Source organism: Branchiostoma floridae, chromosome 15, assembly GCF_000003815.2.
Source record: "Branchiostoma floridae strain S238N-H82 chromosome 15, Bfl_VNyyK, whole genome shotgun sequence".
In the NCBI taxonomy this organism is placed as follows: Eukaryota; Metazoa; Chordata; class Leptocardii; order Amphioxiformes; family Branchiostomatidae; genus Branchiostoma; species Branchiostoma floridae.
In genome coordinates this window covers 8,533,127-8,552,136 of record NC_049993.1, presented here as the reverse complement: position 1 = coordinate 8,552,136, position 19,010 = coordinate 8,533,127, and the positions used below count along the sequence as shown (strand labels likewise).

Here is a 19,010-nt window from a genome sequence, read left to right as displayed (position 1 = left end):
TGAAAGAGGCAGATTCTCGCTATCAGTTTTCTGAAAATATAAAGTGTCTAACCTTCCCCCTATGGTACGTTCCAACTCAGTATGTTGGACTTTGCCCAGCTTTACGAAAATTGTTTGGATTTGCCGCTTTGCATAAAAGTAACTGGTGTGAAGAAAATGTGATCAAAAGTCACACGGTGATAACATTTAAGATACCCAAATTGACAACATTGCAGGAACAGGGATTTGAAGCTGTAAAATGATGTTTATGGCGACAGAAATCACGGTATTCTCTGGAGGTACGGTCACCGCTAGTTTGTGGGTCTTCTTGGTTCTCATAGCGGTAAAACTCGTAACTTTGGTGAGGAAACAGCGAGAAGATGCGCTAGTTCTGGAGAAGTTTCCCGGACCTCCACGACACTGGCTACTGGGACACGTGCATAAGGTGAGGATGCAGTTGCCTGGTATGGATGATCATTGATGAGTTGTATAAAGTCGTGCGGGTTTACGGAAAAGGCTGAGCTGTCTACCTGGGCTGGCTATCACATCAGGCTACTTGGACCAACGAAAGCCCATTGGGACAAAAGCCCAGGTAGACAGCCCAGCCTTTTCTGTAAACCCAAGTTATGCACCACTCAGTATCAACCCAGAGGGGCTGGGTCTTAGGGGTGCAGTCAGGGTATTGTGTGATGACGTCTTGAGTATCTGGTGTTTTGAATTGACCGTGTAGCATTTAACCTACTAGTAATTTGTAAACATTTAAACTTAAAAAGGAAAATCACACTTGCTATTAACGTTAAGCAGTTCACTGCAACATGACGTTCATAACCTCCAAGCAGATCCTATGGTAGTCTAGATGAATTTTTACACTCTCCGGATAACCAGTTTGGTTTTAAAAAACAGCATGGCACAGACCTTTGTGTATTTGCCTTGAAGGAGGTAATCCGTTACTACCAGAAACGGGGCTCTCCTGTATTTGTGGCCTTCCTAGACGCCTCTAAGGCCTTCGATCGTGTTAATCACTGGCTGTTATTTAAGAAAATGATCGACAGAAATGTACCACTTTACTTGATACGTTTACTTGTAGCCTGGTATAATGTTTTGACCTTTAGAGTACGCTGGGGCAATGTCCTTTCTGACAAATTTACTGCCACTAACGGAGTGCCACAAGGTAGCCTGATATCTCCTTTTCTGTTCAACGTCTATGTCTCTGACCTGAGTGTTGAGCTGAATTGCTCTGGTGTTGGTTGCTACATCGGAAATGTCATTGTGAACCATCTGTTATACGCTGATGACATATGTATTATCTGCCCATCTGTTAAAGGTCTGCAAAAGCTAATGTCTTTATGTGAACGTTTTGGCTCTGAAAACCATATAGTGTTCAGCAAAAGCAAGAGCCAATGTGTATATTTTCCATGTGGTAGACTCAAATTGCACGGACCGCCTCCTTCAGTCACCCTTTATGGCACGGAATTGCAGTACGTTACATCTGTGAACTATCTGGGTAACCAGATTACCTCTGACCTGTCTGATGATGAGTCAATTCGCTATCATGTCAGAGGGTTCTATACCAAAGCCAATTCCTTGATACGAAAATTCCGATTCGCCTCTCCTGGAGTGAAGCGCGTCCTTTTTGATGCATATTGTTCCTCGATATATTGCGCTCAGCTATGGTGTCAGTATAACTTGGGTACGATTCGCAGGCTACGCGTAGCCTATAACAATGCTCTTAGGATTGTGTTAGGTTATCGAACGAGAGATAGTGCCAGCCAAATGTTTGTGACACATGGGATTGATACTTTTGTAGCTAGAAGGAGGAAACTAACGCATGCATTTGTTCAACGCATCGCCACATCTACAAACAACATTATCTCCCGGTTAAACCACTCAGATGCCTTCTTGCATAGCAAATTCTGGACACACTATGTGAATCTTGTTTTCAAAAGCCCAGGCTAATTTAACTTTTTTATTGTACATAAAGTGTATGTGTATTGTTGTATCGTATGTTTTTATGTGATATGGGCCAAGAGCCTGCAATAAAGTTGAAATTGAAAAATTGGTAGCATATGCTGCCATAAGATAGTATCAAAAGCTGGAATAGGAATGAAACCACCTGGCCTAGGAATTTCTTTGACTGCATGCAAACTCAGTGCTGATTTTTTTGCTTAGACGAATGTCAGATGTTGACAAGCAGTCTTATTCTCCAAGCAGACCTGTTTCAGTTGTGGGGAAAGCAGGCCAGGAATTCTTTAATACATCTGCCTCCTTAGTTTTAAACAAGGAGCTTTTATCTGATAAAAGCGTATCTGATAAAAGCTCCTTGGTTTTAAACCAGTAAGGCAATTTCAGACCCCAGTAGCTATTAGAAACTGCATGTCTTAGTTAAGGAAAAGCTCTGCAAGAGAAAAACTAATTCCGAGCCCCGTGTTTTCAGTTTGAGCCACCAGATGAAACCGGAGGCCTGCAGTGGGCGGACGACATGGCAGCGGAGTATGTGTACGGCTATCCTGTCTGGTTCGGTCCGGTCGGGTACCTGAACGTCACCCACCCAGAGTACGCCAAAACCATCCTGGCAACAACAGGTACAACACTGGGTGTGAAACAGGGCTCTAGCCAGCTCGAAATTTTTTTCCGTCAGCCAATTCCCATTGTTGCAAAAACCGCGAAAATTGGGATAGAACGACGGAACTGAGACCTTGAAAAACGGGTTTTTAATTAGATTATCGTATGCAAAAGGGCGCCGACACACTATGTCAACAATCATAACAATAGCAAAACAAACTTTCCGACCGTGGACAGCGTCCCCAAGCCGCCTGTAGCTTCCAACAAGATTTTTTGTCCGTCAAGGTTGACGGATTTCCATCACACGTAGCAAATTTCCGTCAATTGACGGAAAAATGGACGCTGGCTAGAGCCATGATGTGAAAGTTCCTTTATCTAGCATGGGGCTATTCTAATTGGTAGGATTGGTCAGGCGGGCCAATCTTTAATAGATAATTACACCGAATTAATTATCTTTTAACGCTGTTTTTCAGAACCAAAGGATGAGTTTGTCTACAGGTTCATCAAGCCGTGGATTGGTAGGTACAAAATATCGTACATCAAACTATCAAATTTACAGTGATAACTCTTATAGTTATACAAAACGGAAGGAAGTTTATATGACTCAGAGAGAGCAAACATTAGAATTGCTGGCTACATTAAGTTACAACACATTTAACATGGAACAGTGCTATACAGAGAATTTGTGTTCCAGATGTAGTTGTCAACAGCTGATGTTTGCATTTACATTTTGTATTCTATACTTGAAGGCTTGAAAGAGAATTTCCATTGGACGTTGGAAACATGGTCTTCATCTCTCTCTCTTTTTTTCAGGTGATGGCCTCCTGGTCAGCCACGGACAGAAATGGTTCCGTAACCGACGCCTTCTGACGCCAGCATTCCATTTCGGCGTGCTACAACCGTACACGCATCTTTTCTCCGACTCAACTAACATCATGATGGTGACACTAATTTCTGCTTCCCAAATCAAATACTTGGATATATTATTTGAATTCTGGATAGCATACTATTCCTGAGCACCCATTTTCCTAGATTGTGTATCTATTGGAAAGCTTAAGTTTATCATCCATTGCATTGATACCATGTTTGGTATCATATGCATCCTTCATTCAAAGATTGAACACTAATGTGACCAAAGCTGACAATACAAGTGAGTAAAAAAGACACAAGTAATGAAATTCCCTTGACAACACAGTGCCACAAAATAATAGGAAATATTTAACATTTCAATTTACAGATTTCAGTTTGTAAATTGTTCCATTTGTTTGTAACAGGCCAAGTGGAGGCAGCTTGGTGCAGGTGCATCCATCGACGTGTTTGAGCATGTGAGTCTGATGACGCTGGACAGTATGCTGAAGTGTGCGCTCACAGTGGAGAGTAACTGTCAGGTGGACAGGTGGGACACGTCATTACGTTTACGGGGTGGTGGAGGTGGATGGTTCCTTCGATGGTAGGGTTGAGAAGTATGCATGTTTACTAGTTGTGTATATTCTATACAATACCAAGAGGTCTTGAGTTCGAATCCGGCTGCCGTGTCACCGATCTTGTGCCCTTGGGAAAGGCACTTTACACGACTTTCCTCTCTTAACTCAGGTGTGAATGAGTACCTAGCTGCGGCTAGTGGCAGTGACAGGCCTTTGTGGCAGTGGTAGGCCTTAGGGGCATGTTCAGGCATGATGCACCCGCCATGACACACGAGTCAGGGGTAGGAGGAACCCCTTGCATCCTTGGTCGGAAGTCCTCCTAGGAGACGGAAACTCCAAACAACAAACCTGTATCTGCTGGGGCCGTCTTACAAGTTGCATACAGTTGCCCCTGTAGGACTAGTGCGCCAGTGGACGAGAGGGTGGAGAAGGAAGTGCACAACCCTCCTTCACCTTAAAAAGTCACGTGCAGGCCAGGCAGACGGGTCACCTTAAAACCCTGTCTGCAGGCAGCACCATTGTCTTCTGATACAACAACATTATAAACAATATAAAAGCGCAAGTGCAGTCAAACTTCTTAGCTTAAAGCAACCATCTGTACATAAAGACCATCTGGCCAATGTGACCACTTTGGTTCATTGGATACTTTTCCTGTTGACACTCTTCTATAGTGACTACCTGTTCACATCTTATCTGTTTTCATGGAGGTCATCTTGGGCATACATGTTAAAATAAAAGTTACACAACCAAGCAGACTTTTACCATGTTGTTGCCATTGTAAGAACTTTTACTATACAACTGTTTTCTTTACTTTTCAGAAAACAGAACTCGTATATTGCTGCTGTATTTTCCCTGACCAAGTTAGCTCTACAGCGTTTCCACCTCTTCCCTCTGCACAGTGATCTGATCTACTACCTCACCCCTATGGGATACAGGTTGGTACAGTCCAAGGGCTCTCTAAGCTTCTCTACCACACAGTTCATGATCAGGGGGTATTTCAAAATTATCCATTTTACTGTAATTTTCACCTGTAAATTACTGAAAAGTTGGTAGGGAAATATACTTGCTTTGCATACAGATGTTGTTATTGTGCAGTGGCGGCGGCACCGGGGGGGCAGGGGGGGCGGCTGCCCCCCCCGGAAAATATGTTGGGGGGGCGTCGCCCCCCCAGAAAAGCAAGCTGAAACCTTTTTTGTTTTTTTGATGATGGAAATTTCATTAAATCAAGCTAGTCTAATGGCAAAATTTACCCCCGAAAATGCAAGAAATGGCGTTTCAGAGAGTCCCGATTTCAAAATTTTGCCAGACCTCCCTTGTGACGGCCCGCGTCTTCGGCGCAGGACAATATGTTGCGGGAGTGTCGCTCTCAAAAATATTTTAAACTGAATCTAACTATCGTACTTTAATAGCTTAGTTTACAAGCAAAATGTGGCCCCCAAATGCAGGAAATGACGTTTCGGACGGTCAAAATTTTCTCCGGACCTCCCTAGCGATAACTTGCGCCTCGGGCGCTCATAACGACATGGCGAAAATTTGTGTGGATCATCGCCCTCAAACAATTTCTTTCTTTGACAAAAATGGCAATAGATTTAGCATAGTCTGCCAGCAAAATTTGTCCCTAAAAATACAGAAAATGGCAAAGTGCAGATTTCGAAATTTCCGCAGACCAACCTTGCGACAGCTCGCACCTTCGGTACTCGAAATCATGAAAATATTTTTGGGGCATCCGGCGGCCCTCGCTACTAAAGACCATGTGTCTTTCTTACAGAATTGCCATCAAACTTAGCTTAGTCTGGCAGCAAAATTTGCCCGTCAAAACGCAGGAAATGGCATTTTAGAGGGTCAAGATTTCAAATTTTCCCGGGGGAGCATGTCCCCGGACCCCCCTAGGATGTGCTGCAAAATTCTGTCAGTAAAGTTCGCCCCCCCATACGAAATTTGCTGCCACCGCCTCTGTTGTGCTGATTTCATTGAGCCTTGAGTGCAACTAAATATGAATGTGATACAGGTTCCAGATTTCTAACCTTGTTCAATGTAATGGGGAGATTTGCTTGAGTCTCTGGCAATTTAAATGCGGTGATGTTCTGGTGATCAACAATTATGTCAAAGCTAGTTGACAGTGTTACAGAGGTCATTGCAGGGAAATCACAGTGAGGGATGTTAATACTAGAACGGAGGAAAAGATATTATCAATTAAGACACAGAATACCAGAAAATGTCTGTGTTCCGTAGGTTCTGGAAGCTGTGTAAGGTGGTGCACCAACATTCTGAGAGCGTGATCAGAGATCGGCGTGAGGCCCTGAAAAAGGAGCAAGTGCAGGACTCGGGCCAGAGGAGGAAGTACCTGGACTTCCTGGATATCTTGCTCAAGACAAAGGTCAAGAAAATGTCTTTATTTAGAGTCCTTTGTACGAGGAAAGAAGAGGATCATTTTGCTAGCCTGGTATCCAACCTTATTATAGCTCCCAAGTCTCTTCTGTCCTCTCTGCAAATATGTCCTCTCCGCAAATATGTATTTGCGGAGAGGACAGAAGAGACTCGGGAGCTATAATACGGCTGGATACCAGGCTATCATTTTGAAGTGATTGTAAGGGAAAATGAAGGTTTTTGGGGATCCATCCGCTTACATAACATTTTTGATCTGACAGGGACCCATATGTTATTGAATCTACAAAAGAAAGAGAAAAAAGAGAATCCCCAGCAGCACTGTTTTAGGGCTGTGATTGGTAACGCAACATCAGAAGCCTTACTGTAGGCAACAATGACAATGTAAATTTTCACAACAATACCACCAGTAGTTTTTTGTAAAACAGGGTGTTTTTTTTTACTTGACGTATCAATGTTGTTTAACAGGATGAAGATGGAAACGGTCTGAGCGATGTTGAGATCCGTGACGAGGTGGACACGTTCATGTTCGAGGGCCACGACACCACGGCTAGCGGGCTGTCGTGGACGCTGTACAACCTGGCGCGCCACCCGGAGCACCAGGAGCGATGTCGACAGGAGGCTCGCAGTGTGCTACAGGGCAGATCTGTGGTCACTGGGTGGGTTCAATTTCTTCATATTTCATTACCCTTCCGAGGAGTAGTAGTAGTAGTAGAGTCATATGGTGTATTACAGCACCCTTGGTGAGGATTTTACAAAGTATGTTTTTACATTGAAGTAACAGGGGAGATCTGTGGTGAATGGGTGGGGTACAGGGTTGGTTTTGTGGATTTAAAAAAAGTTAAAGTTATAAATAAAGATCTTCCTGCACCAGATGGTGCATATGGTGGCACCTATTTCCGTTTCAGTAGCCCGTGGGCCACACAACTTTGTGCAATCACTACAGCAGCAGTCCACTAGTACTGGCAGTAGTCTGAGTGTTCAAGTACCATGCTATTTTCCAAATGCTGAGTGCTGAGCAGAAGAGCAGCATGTACCATTTTAACCCTCCCATGGCCAAGTCAATCCACTGATCCTTCAACCTGAAAAAGGCTTAGGAACTACTTAACTTTTACCTTTCTGATATACAACTAAACATTTATCTTGTTCCTTCAGTACAGACCTGTCCCACCTACCCTACATCACTGTGTGCATAAAGGAGAGTCTGAGACTCCACACTGCAGTCCCTTCTATAGCCAGGAAACTCACCAAGTCTATCTAACATTTCCCTCATGTGTCTCTACAGTACAGACCTGTCCCACCTACCCTACATCACTGTGTGTATAAAGGAGAGTCTGAGACTCCACACTGCAGTCCCTTCTATAGCCAGGAAACTCACCAAGTCTATCTAACATTTCCCTGTCTCTACAGTACCGACCTGTCCCACCTACCCTACATCACTGTGTGTATAAAGGAGAGTCTGAGACTCCACACTGCAGTCCCTTCTATAGCCAGGAAACTCACTAAGTCCGTCACCTTCCCTGATGGAAAATCCCTTCCACCAGGTCAGACCAATCACTTAAACTCACAGTACAGCTGTCATCTTTGCCAAAAATTGTTGTGTGATTATGTTGATGTAGGATTTTGACACAACCAACTGCCATCAACGATCTAAGTCAGCCATTCCATAACAACGACAGCAAAACGTTGTAGGACAGATGCATGACTATCCCAAAACTAAATTTATTTTGAGATCTTTCGTTGATCATAGAAAGCATGGAGGAAGTAACAGTTAATATCTGTGATCTATAATGTAATCACGTTTCAATTGTCTGTTGTTCATGATTACAGTTTAATGTAAATTTGATGTACAAAAAGATAATGATTTTGTGTTTTCTATTTTGTACCAGGTAGTTTAGTTGGGATCTCTGTCTGGAACATCCACCACAATCCACATGTCTGGAGGGATCCAAAGGTTTGCTAACTTAAAGATTCTATAATTTTGAGACTATATGGTAGATCACTCGTTTGTTAGAAGGTAGTGTCAAGAAATAAAAGTAAAAAAGAATCACTCCATTAGCTCCAGCTGCCTGTGGTGGAATAGATGTTGGTTAGCTGAGGAATGTTGAGTCCACTCTACACTCTCTAATGTTTTCCTCTAAAAGAACAGTGTGTCAAGATGGCGAAACGAGTGTCAACCTTAAAATCTTTTCCCACTGATTGCATGTTGTTTCCTCAGGTGTACGACCCATCCCGGTTCCTCCCAGAGAACTGTAAGGGTCGTCACAGCCACGCCTTCATTCCCTTCTCAGCAGGACCCAGGTAACTTCTGTTGATGCCTCTGTAACTGTCTACAACTTTTCTTTCCCCTTGCAAATTTAATGAATGAATGCATACATGAATGGATTGTTCATCGGGTATGGGGGAAAATGATCCATGGCAGCAATATAGTTGTTATGTCTACACATGTAGATGAAGAGAAGTATCATGTTTTTTTGATACCAGTGATCTCTTGAAGTTTTCTTACCAGTAAAATGGAACAGAACTGAACTTTGTCACTGTATGTTATACAATAACAACTGTACTGTCTGCATGTGTCCTCCTAGGCACTGTATCAGCCAGCACTTTGCCAGGGATGTTTAGTGCGGAAATAGTCCATGGCAGTCATATTTTGTCTAAACATGTAGCTCATGAAGTTTCCTTACCAGTAAAACTGAACTGAACTTTGTTACCGTATGATATACAATAACAAATGTACTGTCTGTATGTGTCCTCCCATGAACTGTATTGGCCAGCACGTTGCCATGAATAAATTGTATATCCTGGAAAATGATCCATGGCAGCCATATTGTTGTTTTGTCTACATGTATCATGTTTTTTGATACCTGTAACTGTAAGCTCTTGAGGGTTTTTTTATCTATGCTTTGTCTTTGTTACCATATACAAGCACAACTGTGTTGTCTGTATGTGACCTCCCATGAACTTACAGTATTGGCCAGCACGTTGCCATGAATAAATTGTATATCACGGAATAGGATCCATGGCAGTCATATCAATTGTTGTTTTGTCTACACATGTAGATGAAGAAACTGAGTATCATGTTTTTTTATGTTTTGTTACCATGTGATATACAATACTGTACTGTCTGCATGTGTCCTCCCAGGAACTGTATTGGCCAGCACTTTGCCATGAATGAGTTGAAGACTGCAGTGGCCCTCATTGTGCAGAGTTTTCGACTGTCTGTGGATGAGAACCACGTGGCCAAGGGTGTCATGTCCCTGGTGCTGAAGGCGGCAGATCCTGGACTATTTCTTAAAGTCACTCCTTTAGACTGAGAGGAGGGGAAGTAGAAATGACAATTCTGGGTTGATTTCAGGGTTGTTATGTAATAAAGCTATACGCACAAGCAGTTAGAGATTGGGAACTGCCAATATGATGTATTTGTGCATTTGCTTTCAATGTAATAAAGATATTAGTCTCCCATAAAAGAATATGATAATTCAGGTTGATTTCAGGGTTATGATGTCGACAGCTATACGCACAAGCAGCTAGAGATTGGGAACTGCCAATACAATGTACATATAAATTGCTTTTAATGTAATAAAGATGATATTAATCTCCCTTAAATCTTCTTATATAGAGGCAGGGAATTAGAATTAAAAGTGATTTCAAAGTTTACATACTGACACTATATCATCACTGAGATGACAATTGCTTTAAGAAAGAAATGTGTGAAGTTTATGCCAGGAAAGTTTAAGGTAGTTTCATGCCAAATAAAAAGCTGTATATATATTATAACATTAGAGCGATATACTGAGAACAGTGTCCAATTGTTGGCTGTATTTTTAAGAATAAAGGAATAAAGATGCCCATTAAGTTAAGTTAAGGGTGCCTAGAAGAGTCATGTTTCTTATTGATAAGAGAACAAAATGTGCACTCAGGTATGCTGTAAGACAAACATCATTAAACTGCTCACATATTTTATGACTTGTTTTGTTGAAAGTTCTTTAGTATAGCCTTAATAGTTACAGATTGGAATCTATGGTCACGCTTTATTTTTTTATTACTGAAAGAAGTCGAACTGCAAGAAAATACCATCCCCGCCGTACGTACTACATCATGCAAAATTGGCTTGTAGTCCAAAACAAAAATAACCTCAGAAACAACCGGGCATCCTGTATATTCTACCTGCGGCATTCTCCTCAAAGTGTTCCTGTTTCTTTGATATTAATATTAGGAAAATGTAACAGCGTAGTATGAAATGTCTCTATTTTGCGTTTTGATAAATACATAAACTATACCTACGATCAGGTGAATTTGATTTATAGCATCATTCAAGCAAACAACAGAGTGCATGCATTCAAAACACACGGTTCAAAAGCGTCATCTAGCAGTCAAAGATATTATTGCAGTAATAACTGCTGTCATGGGCCACCCTGACAAATAGGCTCATTTACCATATATGGTAAGGAGGGCCCGATATCGTGAAGAGGCTTCATTACCCGTGACACTCACCCTGGCTGCAAAGCAGATTTAAATCGCTAGATGTCCCCATTGACACGTGGTTGATTGGAATGACAGGGTGTATTTTAACCCCCTATTTTCAAGTTGGCAAACCCGTTGACCTTTGGCATTGCAATGTTGGGACATGACGACCATGTGGTAAGGGAAAACCCGCTTTATTTAGCTTTTTACGCGGTACGTCTTTACATTTTAACATGATGCTGACTTCTTACATGTCACTTTTGTAATTAAGCGAGATATTTTCGTCGTCGCTTGATCAGTTTGGGTTTGAAATGATATTTTGGTGCGACAAGGGGGAGGGGGGGCGATTTCATCGTATATTTTGTTGGTGACTGTTTGCCCGTGCGAGGAAGAGTATGGACAAATTCAAGTCGTGGCGACTCTTTGAGGGCGTCTTTTGCTTGTAGTCTTTTGTATCAAACCTTCCAGAAGGCTACAAGAGTTACTGACTCACGAATAGCTATATGATAATACGGATGTGTCACGTTGAATTTTAAAAATTATAGGTTTCCTTTCAAGTTGACCTGTCCAGTTTGTAATTCCCCCAGCTAACACCATGCCGTGGTCCCGCTCTGCCGTACTGAGTCTGTATAAGAAGCTGCTGAGACAAGGCCGTTACCTTCAGTACACCGACCAGGACTTCTACAGGGCCAGCATCCAGCAGGAGTTCCGCAAACACATGCACCAGGACGACCCTGAACAGAGAGAGTTCCAGCTCAAGGTCAGTGGATTTCCTGGGATGGATTGTCTTTAATCCTTTCCCCGCTGCCAAACCATGTAACTGTTTCACCCGTTGGTGGTTCTTGTAAAGATTCAGGCAGAGACTGTATGTACTACTAGACTATGTATTCAGTAAAGTGTTAGTAGAGTACAATCCTGCCGTGTGCTCAATCCAGGGTCTGTTGGGAAAGAGATCGAATGTCTTTCAAGGGTTGGTATCTGACCACATCCTGCTTGATATGCATGTCTTGGACTAGTCTAAGTTCACAGAGACTGTAGGGGTGTTAACGGCTATCTTACTTCTTGTAACAGTAACTACCACGGTACCGTTAGTACAAATCTGGTGCCAAAGGGCTACTTTAGTATGGAGAGGGAAGAAGTTCAGGCAGATGTAGGATTTTGTGTAGCCTGACTAAATTGTGCTCGTACGAGGGGCGTTCAATAAGTAATAACTCTGTCTCATTTCCCATAGCAGGAGATTAATGAAACTTGGCACAGTTATTAGTCTTTTTCTTCATAGGAACCACCCAGAGTTATGCATTTCTCCCATTGTTTGATGCAGCTCTAGACACCGTTTTTGTAGGTCACCCCAGGTTGGTCCTCCAACAGATGCCTCATCAATGGCAGAAGAGGAACGACCAGGTCTGGGAGCTGTTTCCACAGACTTCCGGCCATGTTTGAATTCAGGATGCCAGCGTTTTACAAGGTCATATGATGGGGCATCATCACCATAAGTTTCTTTAATTTCATCAAAAGTCTCCTTTGGTGTGCGTCCTTTCAAATACAAAAACCGGATCACTGCGCGACACTCAACTGGCTCCTTTTCAACCTGGTCCATTTCACACCTAACTCAGTTCAAACACCAGTAAGTCAGAAACCACAATTAGTTCAGAGTTCTTTTTTCAAACATAAACTATAGAGATATGAATCATTACACATGCAAAATTTCATCTAGATCAAACAACTGGAAGTGGGTTAGAGTTATTACTTATTGAACGCCCCTCGTAGCTTCTGGCGAAACAGTATCACAGACAGCAGAAGACAGGCTAGGTTCTGTTTATCTCCAGGATTCTATCAAAGGAAAACTCTGTCTTGAGTTCCAAGGATGCAAAGACTACAGGGGGTTTGGATGCATACTTTTGCATGAAATCTGTTCTTCTCTCTGACGTGACATTGAACAACATGCACAATACTTACCCAACAGTGGAATGCAAAGTATTGAGCATCTACAGTCTCTGCCTGCATCAGTCAACAATGTTTCTTCTTAAGCAGTCGCTCACATACTTTTTTTCAAGTCACATTTCAACAGTAATAAATCTGGGTAACTACGGGTAACTACGAAACTAACATCTTGTTCTCTCTTTCAGAAAGGCCAGAAGTTTCTGGAGACAAAGCTGGGTGGTCTATGCTAAGCACCTCTCTGGATTTATTACAAAAAAGCAATAGCAAGTTGCTTAGGACTGACATCTTCTGAAAAATTGACAAAACATTCTTACGACTAAGTACTTTAATCTAACTTCTTAGAAGGTTTAGGAAAATATTTTGATTATTGACAGAGAAAAATTTCGGGAGAAGTTGCAAGCAGAGGGTAGCTTAGGAAAATCAACATGGCCAAGACAAAGAAGCAGAGAGGCAGGAAGAAGTTTGACTACTCCAAGAACAGGAAACGGCAGTGGAAGAAGTCTAAGAAGAAGGTGAAGATCGGACACCGTGGCGTGGAGGCGGCGTGGGACGATCGCAAGTCTGTCGGCCAGAACCTGAGAGACATGGGCCTGTCACATGACGTCAACAAGACTATTCCACTGCCCAAGACCAGGGACATGATGCCCAAAGTCTACCAGGTGTGTGTAAAAACCCTCAGTTTATGGTAAATGTGGCAAATATATGAATGTGTCAATATTGTGTATCATTTCAGTGCAAGCCTACTGTAGTAGGTATCATGTTTGAAAGCTGTGAGTTAGGATTTTTTATGTGTAAATGATGATGCAGTTTGCAGTTTTTGTTTATGGACACAGGAGGATGTTCTATAGAAGAGATAATGGTAGTCAAGATAAGCATAAGCATGTCTATTTCAAGAAAACTGCAGTTCTGTTTTGAACTGCTAAGAGGTGCTTGTTGCCCATGCAAAAATTCTCAAACCCAGCCACAAAAGACCTAACCTGAATGCCAGCCTTTTTGGCTTCACTCAGCTGTCTCTGTCGCTTCCATGGTCAAGAATGAAAAGACCGAAAAGCTAAAGAGACTGACACACATGCCTAACAAGTGCATGATCACAAGTAAGCCTGTGTTTGTTTTTAGTAGAAATGTGTGGAGAAGGAGACCTCAGCCAACCGTTCACACTTACGGAGGAGTTCCAGAGCGATGCTTACCGGCGAAGTCGATCCATTGAGAGAGTTAAGTAGAAATGTGTGGAGAAGGAGACCTCAGCCAACCGTTCACACTTGTTTGTTTTTATTTCAGGATGAAGGGATGGAAGTGGACGTTTCTCCTCCCAAGAAGTCCAAGAAAGCGAAGAAGCTTCACGTAATGCGACAGCTAGAGCAGGAAGCCAACACCCTGCAGGAGGGCGCGCCGCGCCTGTCCTCGGAGATGGTCCGGTACTGCACGTACATGATGGACAAGTACGGCGAGGATTACGTCGCCATGGCGAGGGACGTGAAGAACTACTACCAGGACACGCCCAAACAGATCCGCAGGAAGATCACCAGGTTCAAGTCCATCCCTGAACAGTACCAGGAGTATCTCAAACAGAAGGAAACAGCAATGACTTCATAATGGAGGGTTACACCAATGAAAAAAATGCACAGGGAATAGTCAGAAAACTGCCTTTAAAGTACCAGGAGTATCTCAGACTAAAGGAAACAGCAATGACTTCATGAACTGTCGTACCATTTAATATAGGCATCATAGTGAACAGGAACCCAGGTGAACTAACTAGGATGGTACCAAGGATATATTTTCCAGTTTTTCTATATGGAGATCAGGAATATCTCAGACAAAAGGAATATAAATGTCTTCATGAACTGTTATACCATTTGATATGATATGGACAGGGGATAGTCAGAAAAATGCTTTTGTTTCTGTAGGCATCATATTTAGTCTTCACTAGGAGCCCTAGTAAACTAACTATAGGATGGTACCAAGGATATATTTTCCAGTCTTTCTATATGGAGGCTAAGAATATCTCAAACAAAAGGAAACAGCAATGTCTTCATAAAAGGGTTCTGCCATTTAATACAATGGACTGGGAGTGGTCAGAAAACTGCCTTTACTTCATTTTTTTCAATAGCCATCATAGTGAGTCTGCATGAGCCCAGGCAAACTAACTAGGATGGCACCCAGGATATGTTTTTCAGTTTTTCTATAGACCTGAGTAATTTTAGTATTAAAAAGAAAAAGAATAGGTTTTGACCCAACTGCTGTCCTTACTCAATCTACTAAGTAAAGTAATGATTACTGGATATCTTTTTGAGAATTTAATGTACAAATGTATTTTCATATCAATGCAGCAACTGTTTCATTGTTACATGATTTTATCACCTGGCTTCAGTTAAGAAAAAAGTTGATCAGGAATTCTGGAAAATCATGCAGGTAGAGAACTAACAGCCAAGTGTAAAATTTTAGGCATTTTTCTAAATGTTGATATAAGATAGAAAGTATACAAGGGAGATTGATATGTATAAAAGGTTTGACACATTAAACATTATTGCCCAAGTTGTGCCAGTTTGTCCACATGTTTTTCAATGTGAAGAAATCGTTTTAGAGAACTGTATAGATTTCTAAGTAACGGAGTCTGAGAACTTTGATGGGATCCAAGAAAGATAGAGTGATACTTGAAAGGTATGCAACAGGATCTGCTTGCAATTTGAGTCAGGTCCACAAACGACATGAAGTCTGAATGACATTTAAAGCATCTTACATGTTGGTAGGTGTAATGTTGCAGATCAATCCACTAGTCTTGTTTGAGGGGGAGTCTTTTAAAAATACAAAATTAGCAGGATATGTATATGGATAAGAAGAACGCACTACTAGTACCTCTTTTCTGACAATATGGCTGATACTGTACTCTTGTAAGTAATAAGAACATGTCCTATTTATATTCTATTGAACAAAACAAGGCGGTATATCAAGGATTAAAGTTATGCTAAAATTAAAACCAAAGTGGACACGCTCAAAAGGTCAGAAGGAAAGTAAAACGACATAAACGGCCAGGCAATGATCCTAACCCATCCCCAGTGGTTGCCGCTGCGGTATAAAAACAACAGATCACCATGGCAACCGATCCGGACGTGAGCACCTGCTAAATACCGCAGATCTGTGCCGACTGTTTTTTCACTGCTGTGTATTCTCTGACGTCTTTAGCGGTAAGACGATTTGATGCCTGCCGCACCGTCTGAGCAGTGGTTTCCATTTCAGACCAAGCGTCTTGTCACCCGACTGACGCACAAAAAATGTCACTGACGTCGCCAAGGTGTAAACGGGTCAAAAAATGAACGCAGAATGAGTCTACTACCCAAGGGACCGTGTCTCAAGTTCCGGCGCTGTTTCCGATTGGAATTAGTTTCTGTACTCATTTTTGGCATGGTGTAATTTTTAGTTCTTCTGACAGTGGAACATTTTTCTTCTACCAGTTGGTTTTCGGAATTGTATTATTTACAACAATTATATTTCTATTCTTGAAACAACTTTTTGTTGTTTCATGGGCACTTAGTAGCCTAATCTATTTTCTATTTATTTACAATTCATAGATATCGATATTATAGAGCTGTACAAGATACAATCTATTAGGAGCGGTGAAGGAATATAAGCAATCAAAGTAGCCGCTATTTTCAGTATATCTGTATCTATATAGCCGGTATAACCGCCCTTCGGCGTAACACACCAGCTTTTAGCAAGGAAGCAAATGAAAAATGTACACTAATTATGACTAGGCATATATTATGAATAAACAGCCAATATACACGTTGTATAATTGTAGGAGATTAAATTAAGAAAACAGTCATTATACAGAAAGACACAAAGGTAGAACTGAAACTTTATAGACCATCCCCTTTAACGGAAAGAGTGAGAGTGTTGGCTTATTACTCTGTAAGCCAGACGGGGATGTAGCGGGAAAACCAGCCGGTGTATGGTTACGGAAATATGTTTCGCGTGTGTACTGGATACGTTGCCACAAGGCGCAAGCAAGAATATGTCAAACCCTGATTAATAGTTCCGTATTTAAGGGACTAATCATTGCAGATCAGGGGAGGGGGTGAGAGTTAACCCAGTGAACACGTTTTGATGAAAAAGAGAAATACAAGGATAGCCGATTGAAAGCTAAGCTGATGACAAAGCAACTATGGACTATATATACTTACAGTTACACATGAACTACAACTGCCATCTATTTCAGACTACACTTGGTAATGATTAATATCCGTAGCCAGGATCTTGTTTGGGGGTGTTGTTCTGTGTTTTTTTTTTTTTACCGTAGGTGCAAGCCTTTCAAGGGGGGTCCGGGGATGCGCTGCCTGTGCCGGAACAACTCACCATTAGAATATCATTTCTTGCGTTTTTTGAGGATTACAAAGTACTAAAACGGAGAATTTCAATAACAGCGCCGAGGAGATCATTGATCTTTTTTTTTTTTCGTTATCTCTGAGTGTGCATGTGAGTGTGTGTGTGTGGGGGGGGGGGGCAACTCCCTTTGCCTACTGGCATGGTAAAAGTGAATTACGGTAACCTTATTACATCGTAGTATTAGTGAAAATGAAATAAGGAATAACCCATTAAAACCAGGGCCGAAGAAGAAGCAACATGCCACTTCAAGTGTCAGGTAGTGGATAATCCTCCTTTAGTCCCTGTCACGCACGTGGCACGACAGCTTCAGGCCGACAGCAAGTTTGAGAAAGGTTGTCTTTATAGATTTGTTCTGCAATAGACCCATACAAACGCTATGACAAATGTGAATTGTGCACGGCTTATATGACTTTGTGCACGCTGCAAGACTGTCAACATCAGCAGACTTTACTGGAATTCACCACTATTTATAAATATTTCCAACTTTTCACCAGCTAGTAGACCTCCAAAAAACTACATTCCTGTTAAAATCACAGAACCCACTTATCATTAAAAACGTGGGGCTTTTCATCCGCCACTGCCTCCAAAGAAGAAGTCAAACCTCCCAGTAAAAGAATGTAGAATCATGCATATAGATAGCTGTATAGAATAGACACTTATTACTTTTTACTGTCTGTACCCTTGCAATTACGAGTAGCCTATGGGCATGGATTTGCAAATGAATAAATTGCAAATTGTATAAATTCCCTCGAGTTTCCGAGCGCAAACGGCGGACAGTGACCTTTCAGCGTCCTTGAGAAGAAGGCTATAACCTCCTTGTTGCGTATCTACTATTCTAGCCGCCAGTTTCTCCGCTCAACCAGTCTTGCGTGGTGCAAAATCCTTTCAGCCGTCGGAGGAAATCCCACCTTGATCACACCTGTATCAGTCCGCAGGTACGTCTTTCATTGTTCCCGCTCACTTCGGGCGTGACCAACAATTGTACTCAGACAATGACGTGTCAGCGGAACTTGTGGCATTGTCCGCTGGAATTTTCCATGCGAACAGTCCAACATTCAGATGGAACCAAACTCTACCTATTTGGTGAAGTTTATTGGCAGATTCATTGATTTCGTCTACCGAATGGAGGCATTTTAAAGTTTCTGAACCCTTTTCTGCTGCGTAGTTTTGTATACTGTTTCTTTGCCTTATACACCTGAAATCAATCGCCCACATTACACGCACATCTTTGAATACAGTAGTTATCTCTTACATAACCATGTAATTACGTAAGTGCAAAGAGATGTTGCCATTTAAGGTCAAATACCATGTCTGTATCTATATAGCCCATATTACCATCCTTCGGCGTAACACACCAGCTTCGCAGGCACGCGGCGCGGCAGCAGCTGGTTACATTACACCGAAGGACCCGTCACACCTAACTTTTGCACATCTATCTGCAAGCGTTTTTTAAAAACTATCCAGAGATGATGTCCCTACTGTGCTTGGTGATGTCACCTTTCACATACCCATCGAAGATATATGTGTTATGGAACGTCTGGTTGGTTGGTGGTCTAGTTTCGCTGGCACCTTTTGCTGGCATCACAGTGGGCGAGTGAATGAGGAAGGGAAGAGTGAACGAGGGAGATACCAAATCTGGAAGTTCTGTTGCAGTATTGTAAGAAGTCGCTGGGCGTGGGGCATAATCTAAACGTTTCCAGATATCATCGAGACCTACCCACATACAGACTTTCATGAAATATCAATACAATTCATTCTTGTGTTTTCGAGTTGATGCTGCCCTTCTACATACAAACATAACAAACGCTACCAAAAATTAATCTCCAAGCAGATTCCTACCGGTGGGGGGGTACAGGAGCGTAGGCTGGGGAAGGA

At 42.1% G+C, this 19,010-nt stretch overlaps 2 protein-coding genes across 3 annotated transcripts; both read left to right on the top strand.

Moving 5' to 3' along the window:
• Positions 1-70: 70 nt before the first annotated feature.
• On the top strand, positions 71-10,215 carry LOC118431409 (cytochrome P450 4F2-like). 2 transcript variants are annotated; one of them, XM_035842620.1, is made up of 13 exons: positions 71-424; positions 2,414-2,561; positions 3,015-3,059; positions 3,355-3,482; positions 3,816-3,937; positions 4,784-4,900; positions 6,198-6,342; positions 6,819-7,009; positions 7,636-7,731; positions 7,857-7,894; positions 8,240-8,304; positions 8,569-8,651; positions 9,493-10,215. In XM_035842620.1, the coding sequence occupies exons 1-13, from the start codon at positions 239-241 to the stop codon at positions 9,662-9,664; spliced, it is 1,536 nt and encodes a 511-aa protein (XP_035698513.1). In that variant the 5' UTR covers positions 71-238; the 3' UTR covers positions 9,665-10,215. The 2 variants fall into 2 exon arrangements, with proteins under 2 accessions (XP_035698513.1, XP_035698512.1); XM_035842619.1 differs by lacking the exon at positions 7,636-7,731 and having other exon boundaries at positions 72-424; positions 7,761-7,894.
• Positions 10,216-10,960: 745 nt separating this feature from the next.
• Positions 10,961-14,965, top strand: LOC118431442 (nucleolar protein 16-like). The gene is made up of 5 exons (XM_035842681.1): positions 10,961-10,991; positions 11,402-11,574; positions 12,941-13,414; positions 14,034-14,341; positions 14,446-14,965. The coding sequence occupies exons 3-5, from the start codon at positions 13,181-13,183 to the stop codon at positions 14,450-14,452; spliced, it is 549 nt and encodes a 182-aa protein (XP_035698574.1). The 5' UTR covers positions 10,961-10,991; positions 11,402-11,574; positions 12,941-13,180; the 3' UTR covers positions 14,453-14,965.
• The last annotated feature ends 4,045 nt before the right edge of the window (positions 14,966-19,010 follow it).